The sequence below is a fragment of the Macrotis lagotis genome, chromosome 2 (assembly GCF_037893015.1).
Source record: "Macrotis lagotis isolate mMagLag1 chromosome 2, bilby.v1.9.chrom.fasta, whole genome shotgun sequence".
NCBI classification, from domain to species: domain Eukaryota; kingdom Metazoa; phylum Chordata; class Mammalia; order Peramelemorphia; family Peramelidae; genus Macrotis; species Macrotis lagotis.
This window is the reverse complement of record NC_133659.1, coordinates 221,843,917-221,864,383: the sequence shown is the minus strand read 5'-3', so window position 1 is coordinate 221,864,383 and position 20,467 is coordinate 221,843,917. Positions and strand designations below refer to the sequence as shown.

Sequence of the window (20,467 nt, the reverse complement as noted above, 5' to 3'; positions counted from 1 at the left end):
TTGAGAATGACTGCCCAAGGTTGATAGTGAGTTGATGAACCATATGGAATAAGTGCTCAGAATGTTCCACTATATTTATCTGTCTCTGTTTCCACTGCCACCAGTAGGTCTTCATTAACTCCTATCTGGACTACTTAGTGAAGTAATCCTCTGATAGATTTCCCATTTTCCAATCTCAATAGTATCATACTAATATCCATCCTTCATATTATTTTTTCCTCACCTGTATCATGGTGGAAACCCATGCCAATCCATTCTCCACATAGCTACAAAGTGATTTTTTTCCAACTATGTCACTCCCTTACTGAATAAACTCTAGTGGTTCCTTATTGCCTCCAGGATAAAATAGAAAACTCCTCTATTTGGCTTCTAAAGACCTTCACAATTTGGCCCTAATCTACCTTTCCAGCCTTATGACACACTTCTCCCCTCCCCATACCTTATAACCCAGCCAAATTGGCTTTATTTCTGTTTCTCACACATAGAATTCCATCTTCCAAATCCAGGCCTCTGCTCTGAATATTCACCCCTCTTCACACCCTTTCCTGGAATACACTCCTTCCTCCCTTCTATTTCATGGAATCTTACTTTTCAAGACACAACTTCAGCATCACCTTCAGATCCTTCCCTGATCCCTCCAGTTCCCTAATGTTTTCCCTCCATAGCCACTTCATATATTCCTAATCATGTACATAGAATATAAACTCCTTGGGTGCAGGGTCTGTTTTACTTTTGTATTTCTAGCCCCTAGCATAGGGCCTGATATAGTAGGAGTTTTTGCTGGTGCTGGTTGAGTGACTTATTGACTGCCAGTATTATTTAATATTACACTACTGTATGTACTAATCAGCATTCACAGAAAAGAAGAACTTCAGAAGCTACCTAACCAATCATTACCTGCATAAGCGTTCTCTCTACAACAGAGGCGGAGAATATCTGATCCACAGGCTGTATTAAAGTTCACTAAATCTAGTCTGCAAACATAGGCAGGACTCAAAATTCAATAAATCTAGGGGATTTTTAGGGGCAAAATAATTAAATTTTTGAGCAAATATGACCCCCAAATAATGTTATAAATCACCAAATGGCCCTTGGCAGAAAAAAGGTTCTCCAGCCCTGCTCTTCAACATAACCAGTAGTGGTCATGTAGTGGTCATGCAACTTCTGCATATGGAAGGCAACTATCACATCCCCTTTCTGTCTTCTCTTCTAGCTTATGTCAGAGATGACATTTGACTTCCAGCACTCTGCCCACTAGACCGCTCTGTCTATCTTCTAGCCTACTCCTAAAGCAGGCTATAAAACTCTCTAGTTCCTTCCACTGACAATAGGGGGGGATCTTGAAGTTCTTGTCATTTCTTTCTATATGTTTTCTATCTTATTAATATCATCCTGAAACACAGAACTGAATACAATTCCTGCTTCTGACCACCCACTAGCTGTGTGATCACGGAAGAGTACTCATCCTCTCTTCCACTGAAGCCCCCATCTTCTCATCTACAAAATGGTAGCAATATTTTTTATTTACACGTACTTACTAGGCTTCAGTTAAACTATCCAACTCTCAATCCTCAAGACACACCCTGTAGCCTCCTCTTTCCTCAATGATATTTGCTCATATTGTTATTATAGCTGCATTCCCCCCCACCTTCTTCCTCTTCATTTATTAAATTCCTATCCATCTAACCCAACAGCCATGTCACTTCCTCCTTGAGTCCTTTCTTGATCCTCTTGCATTTCATTTTACACTTTTCTATTATACTTATCACATAATTTGCATATTATATTTGTCCTTATTTATGTTGTTCCCTCTACTAGACTAGAAATTCTATGATATGTGACATGTTTCATAGAACGTTAGTTCAAGAGTAAAAACCTCATTTTTTCATCATATCCCAAGCAAGAGTCATATCATCATATCCCAAGGGGTCTAATAAATGTTTGTTAAATTGAATGGTATTGGGGGGTGGGGGAAGGAAGTAAGACTAGGGGAAAAATTGTAAAACTCAAAATAAATAAAATCTTAAAAAAAACTTGAATGGTATTTCCCCTCAATGCTTAGCATAGAATAGGAGCTTAACAAAATGTTTTGAACACTCAGAAAATATGGATAAAAGAATGAGAAAGTTCTTGGTAAATGAGGACCAGGACAGCTGAAGTCTTGTGAATGCATTAGGGGAGGCAGATGGAGAGGAATCTGTGGGAGAGATAGTTATATGATAAGCTGGGGCCCTGGAGCTTACCTCCTAAGAGGTTACTTTAAAGTTGGGTAATGCTGGGGGCAAAGTAGTATCTAGCAACAGTTGACTTAGAGGCTCACAGTAATTGGTACGGGTGGGACTCTCACTCAGCATCTTTTTCTGTTGGCAGGAATGCCAGGCAAAATCTGGGGGATCTGAGTGTCTTGGGAAGTTCTTGGTGAGGGAAGAATAGGAATGGTTTCTATGTAAAATGCTAGGATGGGGAAAGGTACTGAAAGGTCTGGGACACCTTGTTCTGGTATATTTAGCCTCAGTTTTCCAATGTTCCAGAAAAACAATCCTCAGTCTTAATTCTTATTTTTTTATTTTACTTTTTATTATTATGAATTTTACATACATCGATAATTATGACCATTTCTTTATTAAAAAAACAGAAAAAGATTGTATGTGGTATCATGAATATCTGCTAGATACAATCTTTTAAAGTATATATTAAATTTAACATGGTAGTACTAACATTTCTCTACCTCTCTATATTTCCTTCTTTCTTCTGCTACTTTCTGTGTGTTTTTACAGTGTTTCTTTGATGTTCTTGCTTTCTTTTTCATAATTTGTTTTTAATCACTACCCTCCATAAAAATGCTCTTTCTCCCAAATAAAACCTCTCATAAGGACTAAATATAGTATAATACTATATTGCTTATTCCACAATTCTAGTCCATCACTTCTTTGCCAAGAGGTGGAAAACATGATTCATCATCCGTCCTAGGGAGCTATGATTGGTTATTGTTAAGTAACTAAGTATTTCACAGTTCTCCTTTAAAATGTTATAGCCATTGTAGATAGTCAAAATACTCCCGATTCTGCTCACTTCACTCTGTATCAGTTCATACAAGTTTTCTCATGTTCCTCTGAATCCAGCCCATTCATCATTTCTTAAGGCACAGAAATAGACTATTATATGATATAATTTATTCAGCCATTCCGTATTCCATTTCTTTTCTGCATTAAGGATCTTTTCCTTCTTTCTTTTATCTCTTTGGATAGGATTCAATCTAGTTTTAACAACTCTAGAGTACAGTGTACAGTTCTGGGAGCCCTATTTCAGGAAGATATTGATAAACTAGAAATCATACAATGAACTGTCCCTGATGGTCTCAAAGGACCCCTGATTCCAGAGTTCACAAAGTCACCTAGGCACTTCCTTCTGTACTTTTCATTTACTCAGGATGAGAATACAAAAGAGAGAGGCTTTGAAAGATTGGGATGCTGCCATATGATTCCTTCTCACCTCTTCAATAACCAGTTTTCAATGTAACTTCCCTTTTTGAAGAGAGAGACACAGAGATAGAGAGACAGAGAGATTAGTGGGCAATACATGTAATTCAGGTTCAGCATAACCTGAATCATTATTTCTTCAGACTCTGTAGCCAATTAGAAAACGTTTAGTACTGGAGTTCTTAAGAGTCTACTGGTCTGCTTCACATTTCACAGTAGAAATCCTTGAGTCATCATAACCACTACTAAATTATTTCTCTGCAAGCTTCTACATGGTTGTGTGTACTGGACCCAGGCAAGGAATCTGTTCATGCTCTAAAGACTGACCTCCTACATCTTCCTTAACCAGTTATTAGTTCTTTAAAAATTTTGACTGAATTTTTGTGAAAATTCAGAGTTCCCCCTATCTTTGCTAATTATTTAGTTATTTCAATTTCTCTTTCAGAAATTAGATTATTTGATTATTTAATATTTCTATTTGGTGTTATGTTCATTTTCATATTTTATATGTTTGGAAGTAATCCTCTGGGCACCTAGATAGCACACTGGACCTGGAGTCAGATAGACTCAACTTCATGAATTCAAATCTGGCCTTTAATACATACTGTAACACTCTGAACAAGTAACTTATCCTTGTTTGCCTCAGTTTCTGAGCTGGAGAAGGAAATGGCAAACCAGTATCTTTGTCAAGCAAACTCCAAATGGGGTCACAGAGTGTCAGACACAGCTGAAATGATTTAAAAATAAAATTAATCTTCTGTCTTTTTTAATTCTCAGTTTTGTTCATCTAAATGTGTGTAACAGATCTTGATAATTCCCTTTATTCTCTGTTATGACTTCACTCTGATCATTGTTTATTTTATTCATTTGATTTTCTTCTACTTTTTATTCAGTTTAGCTATAGAGGTTAATCAGTTTTGTTGTAGTATTCCCAATGAACTAGCTTTTGTCTATCAGCTGTTAGTCTTTTCCTCCAAATTCTCTGTTTCTTCTTTAATTTTTAAGATTTCTCTTTTATGTTTATTTTGCATTTATTTATTGTATAATTTTAAAAATTTTGTTAATATATATTCTTAGGATTATATATTTTCCTCTAAGGAATGATTTGTATACCATAGATTTTCTTATGCTATTTCATCTTTTTTTTAATTCTTCTTCACAAAGCCAATGTTTTTATGATTTGTCCTTTGACCCTTTCCTTATTCAAAGCTAAAATAAATAAATAAATAAATATTCTTTTTGATTTGCATCTTTTGCTTGTGTCTATGGTATTACTATTTTTAGTGTTATGATCTGTAAAGTATGTGCTTAGTATTATTTCTCTGTGTCCTAGGAAATGGTCTATTTTTTTAAGGTTCCATGTGGTACTAAGAAATGTGTTCATAAGTCATTCAGTTCTAAATTCTCCAACAGTTATCCATTCTGTCACTCTTTCATTTTATTGGATTGTTTAATACTTTTACATTAAAATTATGATGAACTTCCATTTTTTTCTTCCATTTGTTTCTTTACTATTGCTTTCTACAAAATCCTCTTCCTTTTAAATTAGGACTTTGTTTAAACCATTTTGATTATCTTTTATTCCCATAGACTCTTTTCCTTTCCCCTATTACATTTTACCTAGCAATTCCCTAGTTCTTGGATTTTACTTAAATTGTTAATTTTTCCTTTTCTTTGTTTATTTCATTTCTCCCTCTTTTGTCTCTTCTCTTTCCCTACTTAGCAAAGAGGTAACTTCAAAATATTCCCTTCCTTCTTTCTTCCCATTCAACTTCTTATTTTTTTTAAATTTTCTTTTACTGTACCTTTCTCTGAGAAGTTGCCCTTTGCTTTGTTCTCTTCATCGCTTTTCTTCCAGTATGTTCTTAATTTTATTTTCTGATTCCTGGGCTTTACCTTTATTTGTTCCCTTTTTTATTCTTTCTGTGTCTCTCATGGGGTTAAAGCTTCTGAAGTGCCAGGTTTGAGCTCTATCTTCTAATCAATTTTTGTGTTATTACTTTTATAGATCTTACCCCATCCTCTTTTTTTTTTTTTTGCTGTGTTTCATTCTTGGAAATATCCATTTGTGAGAGAAGCCATTTGGATAGTAGCAGCACCTCACAGACAGAAATTGCTGTGCCCTAAATCCTACGACCAAACAACCTCCTGCCCTGATTGTAATCAGTCTCCTTCCCCAAAGCCATGATATCTCATCTTTGGTTCCATGTTCTCCCATCCTATTCCCTTCATCCCCATCATTCTGCCCCTAAGAAATCACACCCTTCTTCCCTTCTTCTGGAGCAGGATAGTACCCATTCAGTCACAACACTCTCAGGGAGGCACCAATTATTCTTCAGTGGTACCATCTAACTCAATCATTCCATGAACTAGATACCCTAAATCTCTACATAGAAACTTTAGGATTGGTCCTGTTTACTATTCAGTCATTTGAATTCAACAGACATTTATCAGTCACAATCACCACATGTGGAACTTAGCACAATGGTTAATAAATGCTTGCTGATTGACGGACTGACCATACTAGAAGATTCTAAGGGCCAGCTGTGAAACTCGCTTCAAGGAGTTAAATAGTCTCAGTTTTAGAGCCAGGCTGCAATGAGAAATTAATTATTCATCTCCCTGGAAGTGTGGGCCAGGGGATGTGACAGCAGGAGGCTCTCAGCCCCAGTCACACAGCAGCTTCTTGTCTGCCGGATCCCACAGCTGTGGAGTTAGGGGGTGGGATAAAGATGAGATAGATCAAGTATGGTTGCCTCACTCCTATCCCACCCAATCCTGCTCCCATTCAGTTCCCCCTTAATCTCCTACCTCTCACAGATGAGGGAATTTTCACCTAAAGCTAGTATGGACTCTTTCCTCTTCCTGCTCTCTTCAGGTGGAAGTTAAACAATTGGGGATAGAATTGGTGAGTCTTCAGTGTTTTGTTTTTTTTTAAAGCATCTCACACCCATGGATCTCTCCTATTATTTGTGGCTGTGTCACTTTTCTCTAGCTCCCTTCCTCCCTGGGGCTGTGCCTCTTACTCTAGAGGTAGCTTTGAAAGACTGGAACTTCCCCTCTGAGACTTCCCCAGGCTGAGGTGTGTCTCCCACTGCCTCTAGTGGTTCCCTGGGAATGAAAAGGGAGATTGGGAGGGTAACTTCCTCTTCCCCTGCCTACTTCTCTTCCTCAGTCCTCTCCTCCTACTGGGAGAACCTAGGACTCTGGCCGGTTAAGCACTTTGGGAGAAGAAAAAATAGAAATCTTGGAACAGGAAACAAGAGAGGTTTTGTGTGCATGCGTGTGTGTGTGTGTGTGTTTGTGTGTCTGTGACTGTGTGTGTGTGTGTGTGTGTGTCATGTGGGGATGGGGGTGGGGTGTATGCAGCTGCCAAATTTGAAGCCTAGGGAGTGTGTGTTCAATACTTTAGCAAGGAAGGGGATCTGTTCTCAGGGAGCCTGAAGCCAGGAATCGAAGAGACTTTTTTTTTTAACAACCCATTTCACAGCTTCCAGAAAAGGAGGATGCTCTCTCAGTGGCTCAATTAACTCAAAACAAATGTTTGTTTCCACTGTTTTTCCCCCCAACTCCTGCTTACTCTCCTCAACCCCTCCCACATTCTCTCCTTCCTTTTCCCTGTATGTTTCTCCTTCCATCTCCTTTCCTCATCCTGTGTGACTGTGAGGCCAGACCTTCCTTCACCTAATTTTCCCTCTGTGAATACCTCTCTCTGATAGAGGGAGGATAGAAGAAGCTGAAGAGTTGCTGAAACAAACCCATAGAAGGCAGACTTGGGCTCCATGGTAGCTTTCATTTCATTTTTATTTTTTGGAGTGGGGGAGGGACTGGAACACAGTGTATTTATTTTTTTTATTTTTATTTTTTATTTTTTTATTTTTTTAGGTTTTTTGTAAGGCAACCAGGGTTAAGTGGCTTGCCCAAGGCCACACAGCTAGGTAATTATTAAGTGTCTGAGACCGGATTTGAACCCAGGTACTCCTGACTCCAAGGCTGGTGCTTTATCCACTACACCACCTAGCCGCCCCTAATACAGTGTATTTAGTCTTTGCTCCAAAGTTAGTCAATCCAATGCCACCCTGAGCCTACAATTCAAATGACAGTTTCAAGACAACCTATTCCACTGACTGACCAATTGATTTCTTCCCTGCTCTCAGGTCTCCTTGATTTTCAGGGTCTCTGATCAACTTGAGGGCTTATCTGAGTGTCTACTTTACCAGTCAACAGGTATCTCAATTAGGGTTATCTAAGCATTACCTGCCACCTTCTTGGAATGATTATAGTAGCTTTCTGAGAAGCCCAGGTGAGAGAAATCTTTTGGAATGGGGTGAGTAGGGTTGAGATGGGGAAACTGGCCGGTATCCCATCCTACCTTCTCCTCTCCCCAGAGGGCACTAAGCTAATCTTTCTTTTCACCTGGGCAGGCACAGTGACTAGAACCTGAAGAGGAAAGCTGTGCCTGGAGGGAACATGATGACTGGAGAATCAAGGGACCAGAGAGGGGAAATAAGTAGCCACTGTTGGGAACAATTCAACCGACATTCATCAAGCCTCTACTTTGAGCAAAGCACTATGTATTTGGCCACTGATTAATAATAATAGCTAATTTTATATAGTGCTTTAAAGCTCATACCCAGGTAGAAAGTAATGCTTGAGGGCTAGGACTGTTTTTGTCCTTGTCTTCCCTAGTTCTAAGCAGTTACTTGTTGTTAACCTTTTTACATAAGTTAAAAGAAAGTTGTTTGAACTCTCATCCCAATCAGATAAGGTGTTCTTATTATCCCCATTTTATAGATAAGTTAACTGGGACTAAGAGAGGTTTAGTGATTTGCTCATTGTCATTCAACTAGTGTCACAAAATATTGGAACTTAGATTTCTCTTAATGTCATATCCTATACTTTTTTTGTATCATTCCACAGCCTTTTAAAAAAATAGTAATAATAATAATAATAAGAAGAAGAAGAATTCCCCTCCTTATCTAAACCCTGACTCCCTCCATGCTTCTCTAGAGTGAGCCTTTTCTTATGACAAAAAGTTCATTAAAACAAACAGATGGAGTGACTGCACTCCCTACCTACAGTCTCTACCTCTCAACCCATACTGACTCTTGAAAGACTTATCTCTTAAGATTATGATAAGTGTATTAGATTAAAAAAACAAACAGGGTTTCCATAATGGAGTGAGGCCAATCAATATGGGCACCAAGACCACTAAAATTGGCCTTATCTTAATTCTTGAGGGTTTCCTTCCTCTAAACAGGGGTGAGAAACCATTTTTTTGCCAAGGGTCATTTAGAGTTTTATAACATCATTCACTTGCTATATTCGGTCAAACATTTAATTCAACCCTAAACCCTAGATTTACTGAATTTTGAATTCTGTCTACATTGCATGGCTGGATATTACCCATTCCTGCAAACCTGTCTCTTCAGACAGGGATTCCAGGAAAAATACACATACTTTGATGCCAGGCTGAAAAGAACTCTTCTTCCATCCTATTTTCCAATAGAGCATTGGGTGTAGGGACATGAGACCCTCTGAATCTTACAAGCCACTACTATTGGTTAGAATAATGTCTTAGAGGCGGATCAGAGTTTATTTTCTTATGTCTCTATTTCCTCATCATAAAAGAGAATTAATAATAGCACCTACCTACCAAGGTTGTTGTAAGGTTAAAATAAAATATTCATAAAGCTCTTTGTAAATCTTAAAACACTCTATATAATATTATCAACTACATTCAAAATTTACTTTTTCAAAGGGTTTTCATTTATGTAAGCTCATCTGTCATCACTACAATCTTGTGATTGTTGTAAAGCTAATTTCCCCATCTCTGGTATTGTTATATCTGATTCTTCATGACCCCATTTGATGTTTTCTTGGGAAAGATACTGGAGTGGTTTGTCATTTTCTTCTCCAGTTCATTTTACAGATGAGGAAAGTGAAACAAATAGGGTTAAGTGAATTGCCAGAGCCATACAAAGTGTCTGAGGCTAGATTTGAACCCAGGAAGACTCATCTTCCTAATTGTCCCATCACTGATAATTGCTCACAATTCATGTAACTTTCCTTAGCTTACAAGGTGTATTTCTCTAAACCACCACAAAACCAAGCAGATAAATGAATTGCGCAGTTACAAATAGCAGATCTATAATTTGACCTAGGACTTTCCAATTCCAAGCCTAGTGCTCTTTTTCTTATACAATGTTGTCTCTCAAACTGGGAATAATAATGCCCATGCTCCCGTCTTGGTTGTGGTGAGCACTGTGAGATGAGTACAAAAGGGCTTTGAATAGTGTAAGACACCCTATCAATGTTAGGTATTGTTATTTAGAGCAGGCATTATCTTTATTTAACTGATGAGAAAACTGATGCATAGAGAGGATAAATTACGTCACCTAATCACCTAAACTGGTTAGTTCCAGAGTCCTTGTCTCTTGGCAGACCATTTCCCAATTACAACATTGGGACATTCTTTATCACCTGCTTACTCTCAGTACTTTTAACTTTGCATATCTCCCTGTCTCAGGGCCTTTGCTTAGCTTCCTTCTGAGTTGCTAACCACAGTGCAAAGCAGAGAATGGATAGTGCCAAGTGGAAAGGAGCCGGAAGCCAAGTTCCCGGCTCTGCTTGGCCCGGGGAGAGCTCTGTCTCTGACTCTGGCTCTTGTCCTGGAGCTGATTTCTCCTGCTTTCCAGAAGAGCTAAGGAAAGTCACTGTTTGGCTTTTGGTGTGACTGACACGATGCGGGAATGGAGAAGTGCAACCACCCCTGCCTGTCCCACAGCTCTTCCAGGAGCCAGGCTGGGCACCAGGCCTTACAGCCCACTTTCCCCTCTGATTGAGGTGACAATTAGGGGCTAGTGACATTCTCTGTCAGTTCTAACAGTTGCTGGGTCTTTTTTCCCCTGGAAGCTTAGGCTCTCTGAGGAGATCCCTCTATGACCAATGGAGTTTGTGGGGATTACATGGGACACATGTAGGAAAGGGTTAATCAGACCTAATGAGGATTTAGGTCAGGGGTTTTAACCTTGGGTCCATTTTGACACCTCTTCCCCTCCCCAACCCCAAACATAGATGGAAATCATTATTTTGATTAACTTTCATCTAAAATTTTCTTAAATAATTATTTTTTCAAAAAATATTATTTTGAGAATGCTTTGCCAGACTGCAAAAGGGGTTCATGATCAAATGAGATAACATATGTACAGTGCTCTGCAAACCTAAAAGTGTAATCCAAATTCTAGCTGCTATAGTGATGGTAGATGAGCACACGCGCGTACACACACACACACACACACACACACACACACACACAGATAGATTAAGGACCCCCTGCTAGAGGCGGAAGCCAGTATTTTGTTTCCTCCTTTACTCTAGCTATATCCTCCCTCTCTCAGATCTCCTCTTACCACCTCTTCCTGTCCTATGGATCCACTGCTTTGGTTACCTCTGAATTGCCAGTTAATCAAAAGATATTCTGGGTTGAAACTAGAAACTGACCAGACCCGGGATAAGGGGAGTATTTTGTCTTCCCTTCCTCACACCCCTGACTTCCCTCCATTCTGGCCTTCCTTTCTCCTGGGCTTTGGGTTTCCCCCTTCATGATGGCTTCTGGGAAAGGCTGTAGAAAGGCTGTAGAAAGGGATCCCAGAGGACTGAAAGCAAGTTAGACCAGACTGTTTGGGGGCAGATGATGGTGGTGGCAGAAAAGGGGATGTGCTGATAGAGAGCTGCTTTTAGTCAAGTTCCAAATTCCTGTGGTGAGAGCATGAGCCAGAGGATAACGTGTTTGCCAAAGTTTAGGGACTCACAGGCTAAGGTCAGGCAGAAAGGTCTTTCTCTCTTGGGCATCACCTTTCCTTTGGGTTTTGAAAGGGTTTTTCCAGGGAGGGATTAGGGATGATACTTGGAAAAACAGCTCCTCTGAAGCAACTTTTTTTCTGAGCTAACAGAGATCTCTAATGTACCTGGATCTTGAAGGAGAGATTTACAGAATCCTCTGTTCCTAATACTATGAGATAGATAATCCCAGGATTATTGTGCCCATTTAACAAAATTAGGAAAATAAGATTCAGAGAATTTATGAGGCTTGGCTAATGTTGCTTGGATAGTAACTGTCAAATCTGGAATTCGAACCCAACTGCCTCTGACCCAAAAGTCCAGCATTTTTTCCACTATACAATCCTGCTGCTTTTGAACAGCCTCATTTAGCCAAGACATCAGATGTCTTCTCTTGCTACTCCAGAGAAAGATACATTTTTTTTCTTCAACAATAAACTTTTATTAAGCACCTAAGTAGAGGAGTTACAAAAAAAAAAAAGACAAAAGCTCTCAAGGAATTCCCCCTTCTAATGGGAGGGAAACAACATGCAAACAAACTGTCTATACCAGAGAGAGGGAGACAGAGAGAGACAGTGAGAGAGAGATGGATGGATGATTAGTATATATATATATATATATATATATATATATATATATATATATATATATATATATATATATATATACAAATATATATATATACACACATATGTGCATCAGTATACCCAATGTATATTATGTATACATAAGATTTATATACATGTATTTATTCAGGTGCATTTATAATTTATTTGCATGCATATAAATGATATATACAATGTATGAATACTATATACCCATTATGTAATACTATTAATCCATAGTGTACACGGCACACATGCATGATTGATCATGTTTACATAGTGTGCACATAAACATTATACATACATATAATCATCTTGCATATAGTTATATCTAATACACAAAACATAGCAATGTGTGTATATATATATAGTATATATAAAAATCTTGTTTGTACATAGTATACATATTTACGATACTTAATATACGTAGTCTGTACACATTTGATAATTTGGAATTGATCAACAGGGAGAAGCTCCTTGTCACTCTTACTAAATGAGATAGCCAAGTGTTAGACTTTCACTAGCTGTCTAGTTACCCTAGAAATATGGACATTTCTAGCCAATGCTGTGCTCTCTATATTTGGTGATCTAAATTGGCCCTCCAAAATCTTTTTCAGATAAGGAAGAGTACATCCAAGTTACCATCACTCACCTCTGGTTCAGCAGTGGGCTTTTTATTTATTCATTTATTCATTCATTCATTCATTTATTTATTTAAGGCTTTGGTTTAGTCTATATCTCTGGTCTCATCTTGTGTTCCTATATATTGGGTCCTTTGTGTTTTTTGCAAATTATACTGGACACTGAATGTTTCTGTTTCCCTAGCAGGATATCTTTCCCTCCCTCCCTTCCTCCCTTCCTTTCTTTCCTCTTTCCATTTATTAAGTGCCTAGTATGTGTTAGGAACTCTATGAGGTTCTGGGAATACCAAAGAGGCAAAAGATGGTCTCTCTCTGTCCTTAAGGTACTTACAATCTGAAGAGAGAGATAACAAATGCAAACAAATATATACAAAGCAAATTATATTCAAGATAAATAAGAATAGAGAAAAAGCACTGGAATTAAGCAGAGTTAGGGCACACTTCCAGTAGGTTAGATTTTTAGGGGAGACTTAAAGGAAGCCAAGGAGGTCAGTAGTCAGAGTGGAGAAAGGAGAAATGTCCCAGGAATGGGAGATGACCAGAGAAAATGATCAAAGTTGAGACAATCCATCTCTCAGGTCCCTTCCTTCCTTTCCTGGCTTTCCTTCACTCCTCCCATTTTTTATTGATATTTTTTGCTTTTGTCACCTAGATTTTCCCTTATATCCTTCCCCTTCACCCCTCCCACAGAGCCTCCTGGGTCACTATTTCTATCAGTTTAAAAAGTGCTTTGAAACCTCCCCTCCTCCCCACCCCCACCCCGGGCTTCCTGCCCATAGCCCTGTTGGTGTCACATCCCTAGCCTCTCCCGCCAACTGAACTATCTCTCCATCCTGAGCCAGAGGCCGGGTCTCTGAGGCCTGGGTTTGGACTCCCACGTGTGGGAGAGCATAAGGTGTTGGGTTCTCAGGGCTGAACTCTTGAGAAAAAAAAATTTCTCCATCCAGACTTTTGGACTTTTGGTGCTTCCCACCAAGATTCAAGCTCTTCTGTTTGCCTCTGGGTGGAAAAGGGGTGGGAAGGGACTGCCCTGGGAGGGATGAGGGGGTGGATCTGCCCCTGGGATTTCGGGCCCAGCCCCAGTTGATGAAGCAGGAAGCTTGTGAGTTTCTAGCCCTGATACTCATCCCACAGGCATCCCCATGGAGGAAGTTGCTATGGAGCAGGGGCCAAGGCTTTCCCTTTATTTCCGTCCCCTCATGTTCCCGTCCTCCACCCCTCAACACACAGCCTGTCTCTGCAGAATCTGAGGAAGCTGATACTTCTTTCTCTCTCCAATACTTCACCCACGGCTGGAAACACATGTGGTCTGGGTGTGTATACAGTGTGAGCCATCTCTGCCTAAGGAATCCCAGGGATCTCCCAGCAGGATTGTTCAGGACGCCCCCAGGCTTTAGTACCCACATCCTCTGCCTTCTTCCCAGACCCTTCATCTCCATGTCTTGTCACACACACACACACACACACACACACACACACACACACACTTACTTCACCTCCACTCTCCAGCACATGCACTCTCCCCAGACTCCTCCCTCCCCACACCCTGTCTGACACTCTCTCCCTCACAACCTCATGATATTCCCATACTCCCAGGCTAGCTCACACACTTTCCCTTTGCTCCCCTCTCCTCATTCACTCATACAGTTTTGTAGTCAATACTAACCTCAGGAAACTGGAATGTTTAACTGTCTCTTACACACACACACACACACACACACACACACACACACACACCTTCCAGCAGAAACTAATTTTGATTCTATAACCAGTGTCAGTAGGAGGCCTCAGGGACCATAGGGTAAAACTACTCTTCCCCACTGCCCCCATCCTACCCTGCACACATGGGATAGACATTATATCTTTCCATGTGATGCTCTACCTTCCCACTCCTCCACAGATGAGAACACACCATCTTAAAGCATTTCTCAGGCCCTGGTCTCACACTCTCTTGGCTCTCACATGTTGTGACCCTCTGGGAGTCTGTTCTCACAGCCTTACCTTCCATCCTTCCAAATGTTTGTGATTTCCTCCCATCCTCCTGGGGTTCTAGGGTTGAGTCACCCTACTGTCTGGAAAGCTCCTGAGGTCTCAGGGCTGGACCCAGATGAGACATCATAAATTTCTTGCCCTCTGGCAATGGAATGACTTCCCTGACTCACCTTGGCCTGTGCAACTGGATTACAAGAGGTCAGTCTACATTCTGCTGGAAGAATCCAGGGAGGCATCCACTTAACCACAGCCTAGACTAGTGGTACCTTTTCTCTACCTCTTCTTGACCCTCCAACTTTGCCAACATAGACTCCAACCTACCTCTTGTCCCTACTTCTCATCCCTTTCTTTCTGTAGCCTGGACCGCTCTGGCAGTCTGGTTCATCAACTATGCCTTACAACAGCTCCTAACTTAGACCCCCTGGTTCCTCTTGTTTCCTTGCCCTTGCTTTATCCCTAAATTAACAGAAGTCAATGAGATTTAGAGTTCTGAGGGAAAAGTCAAGGAATCTATTGACTCAAGTTGTTTCTAGTAGAACAGGGTTTCCTTGGGACCTAAGAGATCAACTAATACAATCTCCCTTATTTTACTGTTGAGGAAGCTGAGACTCAGAGAGGTTAAAATAATTTCTGAAGGTCTTAGAAGTAATAATAACTCACATAGAGCCAATATTCAGATTTGGTTTTCTGACTTCAAATGAAATACTCTTAGAGAAGCACATAAAAAGAGGCCTCAACTCTTTTTTTTTCCCAAGAGAGGGTCCTTAGTGCTATGCAATAGAAAGGAAAGTCAGCAGGGTACTACCTAGATGTAAATTTAAATGAGTCTACTGAGTTTAAGATAGGGCAGAGCCATTTCAGGGAAGGTCTAGAACATCTAAATTAGAAGATTCCAGAGTTGAAAGGGATTTTAGGGAACATCAATTCTAATCTACTGCTTTCAGTAAGAAAACTACTAAGGGGGAGCTGATTTAATCAGTTCAAAAGTTCTATAACTAGAAAATGTCCGTACTAGGTTAGAACCCATCTCTCCTGATTCCAAATGCAATGTTCTTTCCATTACTTCGTGGAACCTTGGGTCTAAGACCTATTCCATTTTGACCCAGTGTAGTACTGTTTAGGAGCAGATCAGAGAACAAGACCCACAAATACACATTCAGTAGATCACAGCGCCTCTGAAGCATATGAGTATGCATATAGACAGTCACATTGACACAGAGATAGCTTAGCATAGGAGAAGGGTAGGGCAGGGGAGGGGAGCAGAGATTAAACTTGTCATTTTACTGGCATAGAAAATTACCAGGTAAAGAAATTCTTACCACCATTACAGGTTTCTTCTTTTCTGTGGCTTTTAATTTTCAAGAGATGCCTAGAGTACTGGGAGGTTAAGGGATATACCCAGAACTAGAATCATAATCCTGCTATTAAGACCTTCAATATAATTCCCTTTTAGAAATTATGCCATATCTAGTATGTGTCAAGGGAAAGATTTGAACTCAGATCTTCCTGATTGAATCCACTTTTCTATTCACTATGTCATGCTATGCGAGTATATGTAGATACATTTTATACACACTCAACACACACACATACACACACACACACACACAAATACCACAGGTTTGGAGAAATGGGCTAGGACCCTCAGTCAGAAGTGAACAGACCTTTGCAATCTATTACTTCAGGACTAGGGGCAGTGAGAACAGATAGCCTGATTAGTCCACATAGAGAAGAGCAATGTCTGTCATTGGCATCACTAAAGGTTATAGGGTGGTACTATTATAATCTAAAAGAAAATGGTGATTTTTATATTGCCACCTCCAAAAAAGCTGTGACTTCAAAAGTGATCCAAAAAATAAAGTAAAAGAATCCTTGCCTACAAGTTGTATTTAAACCTAGGAATAGAGTGTGACATGCCTGAAACATTGCAAATTGTTAAACTGATCAGTTGAATCACTTTATTCAATTAAGATATTCTTTTCCCTCCCTGCTTTCTCTTCCTCCCTCTTTCCTTTACACTCTCTTGTTCCTTTTCTCCTCCACTATCCTTCTCTCCTTCCTTCCTCTCTCCACTTTCTCTTTTTTGTTTTGTCTTCTCTTTCACCCATACACATGCGCAAATGCAAATACACTACCCTCCAGACCCAAGGGCTCCATAAGCAGACCCCTAGAGTTACATCTCAGAAAGGACCTGTCCCCAACAGTCCACCACATTCCCTATGGATGAAGACCCTCCCTGCTTTTCAGGAGACACACTCCCCGTTCTTGCCTGTTCAGTAGAGGTATCAGGTTTTTGGACTGGAACTGGCCCCAAGGGGCACTATCTCTGTTCTGCCAAAGTAATGAGGCCAAACCTGCCAAACCAATCCGTAGAGTCCAGTTGGTCTGGGAGGCATTCAGGCTCTCTGTGCATTTGCTCTTAGGAATCTGATACCTTCTCACTTAGAGACAGAAAGCTCCTGGCAAGTTTATGGCCCCACTCCTATCCCTCTCACTGGAAGGATAGTTCTGATAGCTATTAGGGTAGTTGGTGTTAAGAGCCCCTCTACCTGGATAGACTGTCCCCAGAAGGCTTTCCCTCCAGAGACTTCAGTGTTTAGGACTTGGCTGAGTGGTGTCAACTGAGATGATCAGGATAATGGCTTGGTGGCTTGATGCCAGCTATTCTGGTGGTAGGATAGTGGGTGTGGGGCAAGCCTAAGGGCTGTTCATTGCCATGGTTTACTCTACACCAGAGAAGGGCTGAGCCCTGGGGAGCCACTAATGGTAATGTTAGCAGAAGCATGGCTATCCTTCATTCTTGCTCTTCTTCCCTGATAAACACATAGATTAGTAGGGTACCCAAGTGAGATCAAACTGCCATAGAGTCCCTGTGTCCTTCTCTTGAGTGATCACATCACACATGTGTGATTATGCTCATTGGGATGAGCCCACAGCTGTACATAGCAGGTATGGATACTATCTTCAGCTGTACTGAAAAGATGCCCCATTGCTTTCCCCAGGGGAAGTAGCAGTTAGTTCTATAGTGGCAACAGTATGCCTTTTGACTGGCCAGTATGGTAGTCTCTAAACATATGTGTACATTTGCATGTAACATTTTCCTAAAAGAAATTAGGAACTGGCTGATGTCAATCAATAGATATTTATTAAGTACTTATATTCCAGACATGGTGTTAAACTCTGGAAATACAAAGTCAGGAAAATATAATCTCTGCCCTCAAGGAGCTCACAATCTAAAAGAAGAGACAGGGTGTATATAACATGGTTGACTCTCACAGGAGTCTCAATTTTACCACCTCTTTCCCACCCCATCCCCAACACACACACACACACACACACACACACACACACACACACACACACACCTCTTTCTGGTATCCCAGTGTGCTTCTCCTTTTTTTGTTGTTTTTGTTTTTGCAAGGCAAATGAGGTTAAGTGACTTGCCCAAGGCCAAACAGCTAGGTAATTATTAAGTGTCTGAGACCAGATTTGAACTCAGGTACTTCTGATTCCAGGGCTGGCGCTTTATCCATTGTGCCACCTAGCCGCCCCTCTCCTTTTCTACTGAAGAATATATCTTATGCCACAGACTGAGTAGATAGCAAGAGCTGAAAGATCCCAGTCTAGATACAATGGAGTGGGGTGGCCTAAGGCGCATTACCCAAGTTAGTCGAGTGCATCAGGCCATAGAGTCTTACAACATTTGACCTGGAGAAGACTTCAGATCTCTTCAAACCCAACCCTTTTCATTTTATAGATGAGAGAGCTAAGGCCCAGAGAGGGTGAATAGATTGCCCAATCACACAGCTTACTGGTAGCAAAATCAAGACTAGTCCCCAGTTTCTACTGACTCCTTGTTCAGTGTGTTTTCCATCCTACTGAGCTGGGTGAGAGTATGGGGGTGAGTGTCTGCATAGGACTAGATATAGAGAAATAAATGGAGTTGGAGTGGGGTTAAGGGGCACATGTGGACCATGATAAGCATGTCTGATACTTCCTTTTTATTGTAAATAGTATTTCTTTTAATCACACATAAAGATAATATTCAATATTCATTTTTATAAGATTCTGAGTTCCAAATTTTTCTCTTTTACTCTTTTCTCCCTGACAGCAAATAGACTAATATAGATTATTATATGTACAATGAAGGTTATGACTTATTTTTGAGGCTGTATGGTACCAAGAAGGTACTGAATACTATGAGGAGAGTTAGATATAGGGACATGTTTGGGCCCTAAGAGAATGATCAATGATACATGATGGATTCCCAGCAAGTGTAAATTAACATAGAAAGAGAGATCTTTAGCTTTTGGTCTTGGGGTAATTAAAAATATGCTGTCACTATTTTAGGTTGAACTTGTTGATCTGTTGATAATATCATGGAAGAGCATATGCCAGACCTATGAATGGAGAGTGCTTCATGATTGGAAGATCTTTAGTTGGATTGAAAATCAGGTAGCTAGGTGGTGCAGTGGATAGAGCACCAGCTTGGAAGTCAGGAGGACCTGAGTTCAAATTCTACCTCAGACCTCCATTATTGAGCTGTGTGGCCTTGGGCAAGTCACTTAACTCCATTGCCTTGCAAAAACTAAAAAAAAAATATGAATCCTATAGAATCAAAGATTTAGAGCTGGAAAGAACCTTAAAGATCATCTGATCCAAACTCTTCATTTTACAGATGAGAAAATCAAGACCCAGAGAGTGGGTCTTAAGTGACTTGCCCCCAAATCATAGAATTAATAATGGCAGTTGAACTCAGGTCTCTTGACTTCAAATCCCCAATTCGTTCCATTGTTTTACCTGGTATAAGCATTGAAGTGAACAGACTAGACTAGGATGAATGCTTCTGTTTCACCACAGCGGGTATGAATGAATGCAAATTCCATGATAGGTCTGTATCATTTCCATCTTTTTCCTTCTTTCCATATATTCAGTATAATGGCCTGCATAGAATAGGTGTAAGAAAATTTTTCGATAAATGAATTCATGTCCATATAGTGGGGGGTGACCCCCAAACAACTACTGACCTCATACTCAACTTTCTCCTTTATTTGTCCACAGCCAGCAGCCGCCTAATGGGGAATCCTCCAGCCTCTTCTTTCATGGGCAGCTTCCTCACCAGCAGCCTGGGATCCACTGCCCCTGCACACCCCAGTGGTCCTACTTCCTCCCCCTCTGATCAGGCCTATCGGGGCCCCCACTCGGGTACCTCTCAGATCTGGTTCTCTCACTCTCATGAAGGTAAGGAGTCTCTGCTATACTGATGAGGGAGGGAGAGAAAGGGACTCTATTCTCTATATTTGATTTTGTGGAGTAAGGAGTTGGGAGCAAGTAAATGACCCATGACCCCTGGATTGCACCTCTATTGACTTTTATAACTATCAAAAAATGAGCTCTAGTTATGGGGGGGTACAATGTACAGGACTAGAATGGGAAAAGTTGGGCATAACTTGAGGCAGACTCTAAGCATTTCTCCCCACTCAGGTGTGTCAAGTTCTGAGCCAAGGGTCTTTCTCATCATCTTCTTTCCTAGAAAAGCTTCTGACTTGGAAAGAAAAAGAAAGATATATATTAACAATCGTTTTTAGCCAGATATGCAGAGAGGTAGAAGAAGCTGGGGTGGGGGCAGGGTGAGAGGTTGTAGAAGGAAGGAATAAAGTTAGTTGCTAAGGAAATGTGTTTCCCAGCTGGGTCCAGACTCCACAGTGGGATGTTTATCCTGCTAGTAGCCCAGGAAAGAAGAATGCTCACTGGATGCACCAGCTTGGGAGTGGGGGAGGGCGATAGAGTGGGCATGTCACTCCTTAATCTGTGCCCAGGAAAGAGAAGAAGTTGTGACAAGCCCACCTAGTCATCCTCTGCCTAACATAGCTCTAGCCTCATAGCAGGGACTCAGTAAACACTTGTT

At 40.5% G+C, this 20,467-nt stretch overlaps 1 protein-coding gene across 2 annotated transcripts in view; it reads left to right on the top strand.

The window, feature by feature from the left end:
* The window catches only part of BAHCC1 (BAH domain and coiled-coil containing 1), a 151,140-nt gene that overhangs the window by 58,572 nt on the left and 72,101 nt on the right, over positions 1-20,467 (top strand). For both annotated transcript variants that reach the window (XM_074224931.1, XM_074224930.1), the window contains exon 2: positions 19,621-19,800. In XM_074224931.1, the coding sequence (XP_074081032.1) occupies positions 19,621-19,800 (180 nt within the window). The remainder of the gene's footprint in view (positions 1-19,620; positions 19,801-20,467) is intronic.